At 37.9% G+C, this 14,334-nt stretch overlaps 1 protein-coding gene across 9 annotated transcripts in view; it reads right to left on the minus strand.

Annotated features, from left to right (window-relative positions):
* PIK3CB (phosphatidylinositol-4,5-bisphosphate 3-kinase catalytic subunit beta) overlaps positions 1-14,334 on the minus strand; it is a 235,823-nt gene that overhangs the window by 134,564 nt on the left and 86,925 nt on the right. For all 9 annotated transcript variants that reach the window (XM_036991629.2, XM_073232256.1, XM_073232261.1 and 6 more), the window contains one exon: positions 14,051-14,274. In XM_036991629.2, the coding sequence (XP_036847524.2) occupies positions 14,051-14,274 (224 nt within the window). The remainder of the gene's footprint in view (positions 1-14,050; positions 14,275-14,334) is intronic.

Genomic DNA, 14,334 nt, shown 5'->3' on the forward strand with positions numbered 1-14,334 from the left:
AAAGCTGGTTCCTTGAAAAAATAAACAAAATAGGTAAGTCCCTAGTCAGACTTACTAGAGAAAAAGAAAATCTACACACATAAACATAATCAGAAATGAGAAAGGAAAAATCACGAAGGACCTCACAGAAAAAAAAAATTATAAGAGAATACTACAAAATCTATATGCTAACAAGCTGCAAAACCTAGAAGAAACTGGCAACCTCCTAGAAAAATACAACCTCCCAAGACTGACCAAGAAAAAAACAGAAAATCTAAACAGACCCATTACGAGCAAAGAAATTGAATCAGTAATCAAAGAACAAAACCCCTGGGACAGATGGATTCACTGTGGAATTTTATCAGACATATGCAGAAGACATAATACCCATTCTCCTTAAAGTTTTCCAAAAGGTAGAAGAGGAGGGAATACATCCAAACTCATCCTATGAAGCCAGCATCACTCTAATACCAAAACCAGGCAAAGACGCCACTGAAAAAGAAAATTACAGACCAATATCCCTGATGAATACAGATGCAAAAATACTCAACAAAATATAAGAAAACAATTCAAAAACACATTAAGATCATACACCATGATCAAATGGGATTCATCTCAGGGATGCAAGGATGGTACAAAGTTAGAAAATCCAACATCATCCATCACATCAACAAAAAGAAGAACAGAAACCATATCATCATTTCCATAGATGCTGAAAAAGCATTCAACAAAATTCAAAACCCATTCATGAAAAAAACTCTCAACAAAATGGGTATAGAAGGCAAGTAACTCAACATAATAAAGGCCATATATGATAAACCCACAGCCAACATCATACTTAACAGCGAGAACCTAAAAGCTTTTCCTCTAAGATCGGGAACCAGACAGGGATGCCCACTCTCCCCACTGTTATTCAACATAGTACTGGAGGTCCTAGCCACGGCAATCAGACAAAATAAAGAAATACAAGGCATCCAGATTGGTAAGGAAGAAGTCAAACTGTCACTATTTGTAGATGACATGATACTGTACATAAAAAACCCTAAAGACTCCACTCCAAACCACTAGAACTGATATAGGAATAAGGCAAAGTTGCAGGATACAAAATTAACACACAGAAATCTGTGGCTTTCCTATACACTAACAATGAACTAATAGAAAGAGAAATCAGGAAAACAATTCCATTCACAATAGCATCAAAAAGAATAAAATACCTAGGAATAAACCTAAGCAAGGAAGTGAAAGACCTATATCCTGAAAACTACAAGACACTCTTAAGAGAAATTAAAGAGGACACTACCAAATGGAAACTCATCCCATGCTCCTGGCTAGGAAGAATTAATATCATCAAAATGGCCATTCTGCCCAAAGTAATCTATAGATTCAATGCAATCCCTGTCAAAATACCAACAGCACTCTTCAACAAACTGGAACAAATAGTTCTAAAATTCATATGGAAACACCAAAGATCCAGAATAGCCAAAGCAATTCTGAGAAGGAAGAATAAAGCAGGGGGCATCTTGCTTCCCAACTTCAGGCTCTACTACAAAGCCACGGTAATCAAGACAATTTGGTACTGTCAAAGAACAGAGCCACAGACCAGTGGAACAGATTAGAGTTCAGATATTAATCCAAACATATATGGTCAATTAATATATGATAAAGGAGCCATGGACATACAATGGGGAAATGACAGCCTCTTCACAGGTGGTGCTGGCAAAACTGGACAGCTACATGTAAGAGAATGAAACTGGATCACTGTCTAACCCCATACACAAAAGTAAATTTGAAATGGATCAAAGACCTGAATGTTAAGTCATGAAACCATAAAACGGTTGGAAAAAAACATAGGTAAAAATCTCTTGGACATAAACATGAGCAACATCTTCATGAACATATCTCCCCAGGCAAGGGAAACAAAAGCAAAAATGAACAAGTGGGACTATATCAAAGTTTCTGAACAGCAACGGACACCATCAATAGAATAAAAAAGACATCCTATAGTATGGGAGAATATATTCATAAATGACAGATCCGAAAAAGGGTTGAAATCCAAAATATACAAAGAGCTAACACACCTCAACAAACAAAACACAAAAAATTCAATTAAAAAATGGGCAGAGGAGCCTGAACAGATAGTTCTCCAAAGACGAAATTCAGATGGCCAACAGACACAATAAAAGATGCTCCACATCGCTAGTCACCAGAGAAATGCAAATTAAAACCACAATGAGATATCACCTCACACCAGTAAGGATCGCCAGCATCCAAAAGACAGACAACAACCAATGTTGGTGAGGTTGTGGAGAAATGGGAACCTTCCTACACTGCTGGTGGAATTTAAACTAGTTCAACCATTGTTGAAAGCAGTATGGCAGTTCCTCAAAAAGCACAAAATAGAAATACCATTTGACCCAGGAATTTCACTCCTAGGAATTTACCCTAAGAATGCAGCAGCCCAGTTTGAAAAAGACATATGCACCCCTATGTTTATTGCAGCACTATTTACAATAGCCAAGAAATGGAAGCAACCTAAGTGTCCATCAGTAGATGAATGGATAAAGAAGATGTGGTACATATACACAATGGAATATTATTCAGCCATAAGAAGAAAACAAATCCTACCATTTGCAACAACATGGATGGAGCTAGAGGGTATTATGCTCACTGAAATAAGCCAGGCAGAGAGAGACAACTATCAAATGATTTCACTCATATGTGGAGTATATAAACAATGAAAAAACTGAAGGAACAAAACAACACCAGAAACACAGAACCCAAGAATGGACTAACAGTTACCAAAGGGAAAGGGAATGGGGAGGATGGGTAGGAAGGGAGGGATAAGGGTGGGGGTGGGGGTGGGGGGGAGAAAGGCAGCATTATAGCATGTATAATGTGGGGGGTGGGGCACGGGGAGGGCTGTGCAACACAGAGAAGACAGTGATTCTACAGCATCTTACTACACTTATGGACAGGGGTTTGTGGGGGGTACTTGGTGATGGAGGGAGTCTAGTAAACATAATGTTCCTCATGTAATTGTAGGTTAATTGTACCAAAATGGAAAAAAATAAAAAAAATTTTTTAAGGTTACTCATGTTGTTGTTCTAATGTAGTCCATACTAAGAAAATAATTATATATTGTCACTAGTAAGGAGATCTATACTTTATACCAACTGAACCACAAATTAACAATACTGTCCAATTTTACAAACATACAAAAAGAAATAAATTTTATCTAATGAAAAGGAACAATAGTTGTGGTAGAAATTATTAAATCTCTTCATCATAAATTCTAGAGTTATATTAAACATTATTTAGCAATACCTGAATCCTCTCATAATCAAACAAAATAATCTATTTCCCCCTTTAATTCTGTAGTTGTTTTATGTATTTAGGTGCTCCTATGTTGGGTAGTTAGATATTCATAGTGGTTATATCCTCTTCCTGGATTGACTCCTTTATCATTAAGTAATGGCCTTCCTTTGTCCTTCTCACTTTGTTTTGAAATCTATTTTGTCTGATACAAATACTGCCACACCTGCTTTTTCCTCCCTATTACATGTTTATCTTCTTCCATCCCTTCACTTCAGTCTGTGTGTGTCTTTGTGTCGGAAATGAGTTTAGGAAGCCTTGTTTCTTTATCCATTCTGCCACTCTACATCTTTTGAGTGGTGCATTCAGTCCATTTACATTTAAGATAATTATTGGTTGATATGTACTTATTGCCATTTTATTGTTTTCCAGTTGTTTTTATAGCTCCTGTCTGTTCCTTTCTTCCTCTCCTATACTCTGTTGTTTGATGGATTTTAGTGTTGTGATTAGATTTCTTTTTAAAATTTCCATGTGTGTCTATTATAGGCTTTAGTTTTGTGGTTACCAAAGGTTCGAGGATAGCTTCCTTTCTATGTAACAGTTTATATTAAGTTGCTGCTTACTATATTTCAAACACAACCTAATATCTTTTCGCTCCTTCTCCTCCACACTTAATTAGATGCCATAATTTGCACTTTTTATGTGTATCCCTTGACTGATATTGTATATATTTGATTTTGCTTAACTTCATAGTTGCTTGGTAATTAATTGGTCTACCACCTTTAGTGTGAGTTTGTTTTCTCTGGTGAAAGTTATTTAGCGTTAGGAACATTCCCATTGATAGCTGTCTCTTTTACATAACCTGTAGGACTGGTTTAACGGTGGTGAATTCCTTCAACTTTTGTGTATATAGAAATTGTTTAATCTCTGCTTTGAATTTAAATAATAATTTTGCCAGGTAGAGGTTTCCTGACTGGAGGTCCTTTCATTTCAGTACAATAAATATTTCATGCTGCTCACTTCTAGCCTGGAAAGTTTCTGTTGAGAAGTCTGCTGATAGCCTGATGGTGTTTCCTTTATAAGTAATCTTTCTTCTCTCTCTGCCTGCTTTCAGTACTCTCTCCTTATCCTTGATCTTTGCCATTCCAATTATTATGCCTTGGTGTTGTCTTCCTGGGGGTTCATTTTTTTACGGGTCTCGGAACCTCCATGACTTCAGTGTCTATTTCCTTTCCATAATTGGGGAAGTTTTCAATGATTATTTCCTCAGAGATGTTCTATCCCTTTGTCTCTCTCTTCTCCTTCTGGTACCCCTATTATGCGAGTATTGCTTCATCTGGATTGCTGACACAGCTCCCTTACCATTCTTTCATTCCTAAAGATCATTTGTTCTGTTCCTCAGCATTATTGTGTTCCTCTAATTTTCATTTCGCTGACTATCCCCTCTACTTGCAGTAATCTACTCTTAAATGCCTCCATTGTATGTTTCATTTCAGTTACTATATTCTTCAGCTCCTAGTGGATCTTTTTCAGCTCTTCTTTGTTGAAGTCCTCCCTGAGATCTTGAATATTTTTCTGTAAGTCATTGAGAGTGTTTATGACTTTCACTTTGAAACCTTTTATCAAGACAACAGGTGATCTCTGTTCACTTGGCCCTCTTTCTGGTGTCTTTTCCTTTAATTTGTTTGGAACATACTCTTCTGCCTCCTCATTTTGTCAGGGTTTCTGTGTTTCTTCCTTTGTATTAGATGGATCTGATATACTTCCTGGCCACCCAAGTGATAGCTTCATGAAGGAGGCATCATCCTATGGTGCCCAAAAGCTCAAGACTTTTTTATTCTCCAGTGCCTGGGTTCTGCTTGGCAGTAGAGCGCCATTGTTGTTGTGTAGTGGGAAGGACTCCCTTTCTATCTGACTGCTGCTAGTAGGCTGCAGCGCCAGGAAGATTGCTTCAGCCACCTGTGTGATTCAAGCAGAGGCCTCTGCTCGGATGCTGTTAAGAGGGCAGCCCTTTGCCTACCCTGCAGTGATGGCAGGGCTGGAGGGTTAATGGGTGGGAGGGGCCATTGTGCTGCACTGAGGCAGGACATGACATACAGCAGTGGGCTTGGACACCCGCAGGAAGGAAGAGGCTTTCGGGGCTGGCTCCTTCAGGCACCTCCCTGGCTGGACTGAAATTGAGCCAAGAAAGCTGGGAGACTCTCCCCTCTGCCAGTAAAGTCTGATGTTTCTGCTTGGCTTAGTAGGCTGGTTCACCTGCAGTGCACACAGAGAGGGGAACTCAGGGTTGAGTTGCCAGCAAGGGGGATGGAGCATCTGGGGCTCCCAAGAGTTTCCAACATGTTGGGCCAAGGGAAGGCTGGACTGATATGTCCACCTAACCTTTCTTCTGCAGAGAGAACTCCGTCCAACACTTGCCCTCTAGTACCCCTCCCACTGCTGACAAGTTTTTCAAACTGCCACCTCTGCATTGTGTATCAGGACCAGTGGAGCATGCCTATCCTCCAGAAGTGGCTGGAGTTTCAGCCTCCCAGTGTTCACCTGTCCCTGGTGTCAAACCCCACTAATCACCAGAAACCAATGTAAAGTGGATTCATGCTCAGGGAATAGAACTCCAGGGCCAGGTGTGCAGGTGCCTGAGCTCCAACTGCCTCCCCACTCCATTCCTGTGGGCTGGGGGTAGGGGGAGGGCTTAGGTTCTGCTTGATAGAGGCTTTGCAACTTTACCCTTTTCTATGTGGTCTTCTCTTCTTCCCCAGGTATAGGTGTGGTCTATTCTACAGTCCCAGGTTGCTTTCAGGCTTAACTGTATGTGTTGTACTTTCTTTTCTTTTTGGGAGGAGGTTTCTGCCTTGCCTTCCAACTCTACCATCTTTCTCTCCACCCTCCAAATCTTTCTTAAATATGTGAAAAGAGATTAATCCTCACCAGTTATGAGGCAGATGCAATCAAGATGACAATAAATGTACATTTATATGAGGGAACTGTATACAGTATCAAGGGCTTCAAAGACCTATCTTAATCCCTTGATAATTAAAATTTGTGCCTTTTGAAGAACCACTGGTGAGTCATCACCCTGTTAATATTCTTTGTATAAACTTTTAATGGGACTGACTGGGGCAGAACTCAACTTGATCAGTTTCTCCTGTATTTGAAGCAGTTTTCCAACATCACTTTCAAATACTTCACAAAACACTGCATCTTTCATGAGACTTGTAATTTTCCTGGGCAATCAAGTTTGTATTGTATTGCTCAAAGCTCACAAATAGCTATAGAGACTATCTAACAAGCACTACACATATGAATGCAGACAGATACTCCAGTTGAACATGGAAGAATACACAGTTCATTAGTGACTATTTGTATTATGATTTCAACTGCAGTTATTCCAATAGTGATACACAGATGAGGAAATACTTATTCTTGACAGTTTTACTCTTTACCGCTTCACTGTTTCTGAAATTTCTACCCATGCCTCTGATATATTCTCTACAATTTTCCCCAATTTTCTCTACCCCCTTTTACCACCTCCACTACCATTCCAATTTCCCAAAACAGAGGAGACTATTGAAAATTACATTTGCCCATCCTTTTATTGATATAATTATTCCATATATGCTGGTTATAGTAAAAAACAAGTTTAAAATTGCTGCTCAGGTTTACTGGCATCCTTTAGAACTATGGTTCTTGGAATTAAAAATAATTCATCTGTGATCTATGGCTGGGACTATTGTTCTGTAAAATTCAGACACAACAGTTCTATGATCACATTTATGTTGCTTTTTAAGAGGCATGTTTTATAGCTGGTTGATATTAACTATATGGTCATGTAAAATTTCACTTGTTTTTCCAAGAAAATGTTGTCTGTCCCCTTACCAATCCTGAAAAGACATTTTTTAATCTACATGAAAACTTTCTTATATTTCATTTCACTTTTAGTGTTTCCCACATGCTGCTTCCCAGTGTTGGTCATCAGCAGTGATAGTGAAAATGGCCAAATGAGAAAATTATAGAAGTGGGAGAAGCACAAGAGAAAATGCATGTATGATAGAGTAGGTTACCAACAGTCCTTTATTTTGAGATCCTATCATTCCTATTTTCTTTGGTTGTAAAATATTTATCCACTTAAGAAATGGTGTTGGGTGGATAAACAATTGTTTTGAATGTTTTAAGTGATTTTATTTTCCTAAATAAAAAGCTATAAACTCTGTTACTTCCCAAAATTCTTTAATAATTTAATAATCTCACTTGACTACATAATCCAAGAGTCGAAGAACTTTTAGAATAATACCAAAAGGAAAGGAAACCAAACAGAACTATTTTGGTTACATTTGAACTATATGAGTATTAGGCATGTAAAATGAAGGGAAGATTGAGTGGATACTTACCCAAGACAGGAAAGTATTACCAGACAGACAGAAATCAAATTAAACTAGTTTGAATTTTCTAAATATTTTTAATTCAAAATTTCAGTATGTGGCTTGCCCAGAGTAAAAATGTGCTGCTTAAGGAGGCAGAGAAGGGGATTAAAGACGGTGGCATGAGAGTCAGAGAAAGGCCTCCTCCTAAAGCTGCATATAATATGAAAATATAATTAAGATGATGAATCCTGAAAGAGCACCAAGAAAGAGGGCTTTGCCAAACTGCAATACACCTGGAGAAAAGAGTAAACCTTATGTAACTGGGTAACATACTGAAGCCATGGCCTGGCGGAACTCAAGTCCTACCCCCCACCACACCTTACCGGTGGGAGGAAGAGAAACGGAGCGAGGAGGGAGTGGAGGCCAGGGAATGCGGAATACCTAACTCCGGAGATCTGCTCTGGGAGCACAAACCTATGCTTCATAGAGCTTTCATGATAATCTCATGATAAGGGGGTTGGAAAGCTAAGACAGGTAGAATACCTGGAGAGTGTAAGATTCCAGCCACTTGCAGAAAGAACAGATCCATATGCAGAGGCAGGAGGAGCGGGCATAGCAGCCGGGAAGCAGGAAACAGCACTTTCCTCCCCCCAGACACCAATACTAATCCCTTGCTACACCTGACATTGCTTCTGGGGTTGAGCAGCCCCAGATACAAATATGAAATGCCAAAGGAACCTGGGTGAGAGTAAAATTATTAATACAACTCCTGAGAAAGAATTAAATGACATTGACCAGATGAATCTTCCTGAAAGGGAGTACAAAATAAAAATGATTAACATGGCCATGGAGGTACAGTAAGATATTCAAGAACTAAGGAATGAATTCTGGTCAGAGATCCAATTGTTGGAGACCACAATGGAGGGTATTAAAAGCAGATTAGATATGGTGAAAGAGATGACAAATAAAATAGAAATTAGAAAAGAGGAATACAAACAAGATGAGGCACAGAGAGAAGAATTAATCTCTAAGAATGAAAGAAAATTGAAAGAACTGTGTGACCAATCCAAATGGAACAATATTTGTATTATACGGGTATCAGAAGAAGAAGAGAAAGAAGAAGGGATAAAAAGTGCCTTTGAGGAGGAAATTGCTGAAAACTTCCTGATCTGGGTAAGGAGATAGTCTCTCAGGCCATGGAGGTGTACAGATTTCCCAACACAAAGGACCCAACAGAAACACCACCAAGACATACAGTAATTAAAATGGCAAACATCAGGGATAAGGACAGACCATTAAAAGAAGCCAGACAAAGAATTAATATCACATACAAAGGAAAGCCCATCAGGCTATCATCAGACTTCTCAACAGAAACCTTACGGGCCAGAAGGGAGTGGCATGACATATTTACTGCAATGAAGCAGAGGGCCTCAAACCAAGAATACTTTATCCGGCAAGATTATGATTTAAATCTGAAGGAGACATTAAACAATTTCCAGACAAACAAAAGCTGACAGAATTTACCTCCCACAAACCATCTCTACAATGTATTTTGGAGGGACTGCTATAAATGGAAGTGTTACTAAGGTTTAATAGCTATCACCAGAGGTAATAAAACCACAGTAAAGAAAGTAGAACAGTTAATCACTAAGCAACTGCCAAATTAAATCAACTGTCCCCAAAGTCAATCAAGGGATAGACAAAGAGACAAAATGTGATACCTAATACAGAACGAATGGAGGAGGAAGAAAAAGGAGGAGAAAAAAAGAACCTTTAGATTTTGTTTGTAGTAGCAGAGTAAGTGAGTTAAGTTACACTCTTAGATAGTAAGGAAGTTAACCTTGAACCTTTGGTGACCACAAATCTAAAGCCTGCAATGGCAATAAACACATACCTATTGATAATCACATTAAATGTAATTGGACTGAATGAACGAATCAAAAGACACAAGAGTCACTGAATGGATAAAAAAACAACATCTCTCTATGTTCCCTACAAGAGACTCACTTCAAACCAAAGACATACACACACTAAGAGTGGAGGGATGGAAAAAGATATTTCATGCAAGTAACAGGGAGAAAACAGCAGGAATTGTACTACTTGTATCAGACAAAATAGACTTCAAAACAAAGATAGTCACAAGAAACAAAAAAGGACATCACATAATGATTAAGGGGTCAATCCAACAAAAAGTTATAACCATTATAAACGTCTATGCGCCCAACACAGGGACACCTACATATGTGAAACAAATACTAAGAAAATTAAAAGGAGAAATAGAATACAATGTATTCATTCTAGGAGACTTTAACACTCCACTCACTCTGAAGAACAGATCAACCAGAAAGAAAATAAGTAAGGAGACAGAGACACCACATTAGAACAGATGGACCTGACAGAAATCTACAGAACTCTACACCCAAGATCAGCAGAATACACATTCTTCTCAACTGCACATGGAACATTCTCCAGAATAGACCACATACTAGGCCACAAAAAGAGTCTCAGTAAATTCAAAAAGATTGAAATTCTACCAACGAACTTTTCAGACCACAAAGGTATAAAACTGGAACTAAATAGTACAAAGAAAGCAAAAAGGCCCACAAACACATGGAGGCTCAATAACATGCTCCTAAATAATCACTGGATCAATGACCAAATAAAAACAGAGATCAAGTAATATATGGATGGAGTCAAATGTCTACAATGATTCTTCACCACAAAATCTGTGGGACACAGCAAAGGTCAGGCTAAGAGAAAAGTATATTGCAATACAGGCCTACCTCAAGAAAGAAGAACAATCCCATATGAACACACTAAACTCACAATGAACAAAACTAGATAAAGAAGAACAAATGAGGCCCAAAGTCAGTAAAGAGGGACATAATAAAGATTAGAGCAGAAATAAAATTGAGAAGAATAAGACAACAGAAAGAATCAATGAAAGCAAGAGCAGGTTCTTCGAGAAAATAAAGAAAATAGATAAACCCCTAGGCAGACTTATCAAGAAAAAAAGACAGTCTACAGACATAAACAGAATCAGAAAAGAGAAAGAAAAATCAATACAGACACCACAGAAATACAGAGAATTGTTAGAGAATAGTATGAAAACTTTTGTGCCAACATCCTGGATAACCTAGAGAAAATGGACAACTTTCTAGAAAAATAAAACCTCCTAAGGCTGACCCAGAAAGAAACAGAAAATCTGAACAAACCAATTACCAGCAGGAAATTGAATTGGTAATCAAAAAACTACCTAAGAACAAAGTACCTGGCCCAAATGGCTTCACCGTTGAGTTTTTTTTATCAAACATTTAATGAAGACCTACTATCCAACCTCCTTAAAGTTTTCCAGGGAGTAGAAGAGGGAATACTTCCAAACTTATTCTATGCGGCCAGATTCACTCTAATACCAAAACCAGGGAAAGATACCACAAAAAAAGAAAATTACAGACCAGTATCTCTGATGAGCATAGATGCAAAAATACTCAACAAAGTATTAGCAAACTGAATTCAAAAATACATAAAAAATGTCACCCATAATGATCCAGCAGGATTTATTCCAGGGATGCAAGGATGCTACAACATTCAAAATCCATCAACATCCTCCACCACATCAACAAAAAGGACAGAAACCACATGATCATCTCCATAGAGGCTGAAAAAGCATTCAACAAAATTCCACATCCATTCATGATAAAAACTCTCAACAAAATGGGTATTGCAAGCAAGTACCTCAACATAATAAAGGCCATATATGATGAACCCACACCCAACATTATACTTAACAGCGAGAAGCTGAATGCTTTTCCTTTAAGATCAGGAACAAAAGGATGCCCACTCTCCCCACTTTGATTCAACATACTACAGGAGGTCCTAGACACAGCAATCAGACAACACAAAGAAATAAATGCCATCCAGATTGGCAAGGAAGAAGCTAAACTGTCCCTGTTTGCAGATGACATGATATTGTACATAAAAAACCTTAAAGAATCCATTCCAAAACTACTAGATCTAATATATTAATTCAGCAAAGTGGCAGGATACAAAATTAGTACACAGAAACCTGTGGCATTCCTATACACTAACGATGAACTAGCAGAAAGAGAAATCAGGAACACAATTTCACTCACAATTGCATCAAAAAGAATAAAATACCTAGGAATAAACCTAGCAAAGGAAGTGAAAGACATATACCCTGAAAACTACAAGACACTCTTGAGAGAAATTAAAAGATACCAATAAATAGAAACACATCCCGTGCTAATGGATAAGAATTATATTGTCAAAATGGCCATCTGCCTAAAGCAATCTACAGATACAATGCAATTCCTATGAAAATACTAACAGCATTCTGCAATCTACTAGAGCAAATAGTTCTAAAATTCATATGGAACCACAAAAGACCTCAAATAGCCAAAGCAATCTTGAGAAGGAAGAATAAAGCAGGGGGGATTATACTCCCCTACTTCAAGCTCTACTACAAAGCCACAGTAATCAAGACAATTTTGTACTAGCACAAAAACATACCCATAGACCAATGGAACAAACTAGAGAGCCCTGATATAAACCTAACCATATATGGTCAATTAATATATGATAAAGGAGCCATGGACATACAATGGGGAAATGACAGCCTCTTCAAAAAATGGTGTTGGCAAAACTGGACAGCTACATACAAAGGAATGAAACCTGATTACTGTTTAATCCCATACACAAAAGTAAACTCAAAATGGATCAAAGACCTGAATGTAAGTCATGAAACCATAAAACTCTTAGAAGGCAACAAAGGCAAATATCTCCTGAATATAAGCGTGAGCAACTTCTTCCTGAATGCATCTCCTCGAGCAAGGGAAACAAAAGCAAAAATGAACACAAGGGACTACATCAAACTAAAAAGTTTCTGTACGGCAAAAGACACCATTAACAGAACAAACAGGCATCTTACAGTAAGAGAGAATATATTTGCAAATGACATATCTGAAAAGGGGTTAACATCCAAAATATATAAAGAACTAATACGTTTTAACACCGAAAAAGCAAATAACCTGATTAAAAAATGGGTGGAGGATATGAACAGAAAATTCCCCAAATAAGAAATTCAAATGGCTAACAGACACATGAAAAGATGCTCCACGTCACTAATCATCAGGGAAATGCAAATTAAAACTACAATGAGGTATCACCTTATTATACCAGTTAGGATGGCCAGCATCGAAAAGACTAAGAATAACAAATGCTGGCAACAAATGCTGCTGGTGGGAATGTAAGCTAGTTCAACCATGTGAAAAGCAATACGGAAGTTTCTCAAAAAACTATAAATAGAAATACCATTTGATCTGGGAAGCCCACTCCTTGGAATTTACCCAAAGAATACAACTTACAGATTCAAAAAGACATACGCACCCCTATGTTTATTGCAGCACTATTTACAATAGCCAAGATATGGTAGCCATCAGTATATAAATGGATAACGATGTCGTACATATACAGAATGGAATAGTATTCAACCATAAGAAAGAAACAAATCCCACCATTTGCAACAACATGGATGGAGCTGGAAGATATTACGCTCAGTGAAATAAGCCAAGCAGAGAAAGACAAGTGCCAAATGATTTCCCATATTTGTGGAGTATAACAACAAAGCAAAACTGAAGATCAAAACAGCAGCAGACTCAAGAGACTCCAAGAAGGGACTAGTGGTTATCAAAGGGGTGGGGTGGGGGACAGCGGGTGGGGAGGGACGGAGGGAGAAGAGGATTGAGGGGTATTATGTTTAGTACACATGGTGTGGGGGTTTATGGGGCAAACAGTGTAACACAGAGAAGGCAAATAGTGAATCTGTGGTATCATACTACACTAATGGACAGTGACTGCATTGGGATATGGGTGGGAACTTGATAATATGGGTAAATGTAGTAACCACATTGTTTTTTCATGTGCAATGTTCATAAGAGTGTATATCAATAATATCTTAATAAAAAAAATTTTTTAAAAAGGAAATGAAAGGAAAAAAAGTAGGCAAAGAACTACGCCTAGCCCTGGATATATTTGGTCAGAGACACAGAATATAAGGGATGGTGAAAAGATTTATTATTATACATATGGTCTGATTACATGATCTCTAAACTACTCTCAGCCAACAGTTTAGGCCACAATCTACAGCCAACAGGCCACAATCTAGACTAATAAACCACTGCATCAAAAATTCACATATGCAAAGGATGTGTCACTTTTGATTGTTATACGTAATTCTGTATTTACTTACATCTTAAACCTAAAAATACTCTTTGTAATAGTGTTTTTACTCAGTGAGCAGCAGCATCCTCTACAATTGGTGATGCATTCACATAAAAATAACATATTTATTACAATGATTTCTTCAAGTAATATATTACCTGACGATTTTCAAAATGAACAGCCACAATGAGTTTTCCTCCATAAAGTTTGTCTTCTAAGTTTTCAAGAACTGACGGTTCATGTTCTGGAGGATATGTCTGCTTTAGCCAATCCATCCAAGACAATCCCACAAGAGACTGAATCTTTTCTTCACTGAATTTGCGCATTTTGATTCGAAATTCATTCACCTCAGGATCCTTCAACGCATCAAATTCATGCAGACCTAAACACATTTTTAAGGTTATCATTTTAGTAGTTAATAATAACAATAGAGAATACAAAA

This window comes from Manis javanica, chromosome 3 (genome assembly GCF_040802235.1).
Source record: "Manis javanica isolate MJ-LG chromosome 3, MJ_LKY, whole genome shotgun sequence".
Lineage (NCBI taxonomy): Eukaryota > Metazoa > Chordata > Mammalia > Pholidota > Manidae > Manis > Manis javanica.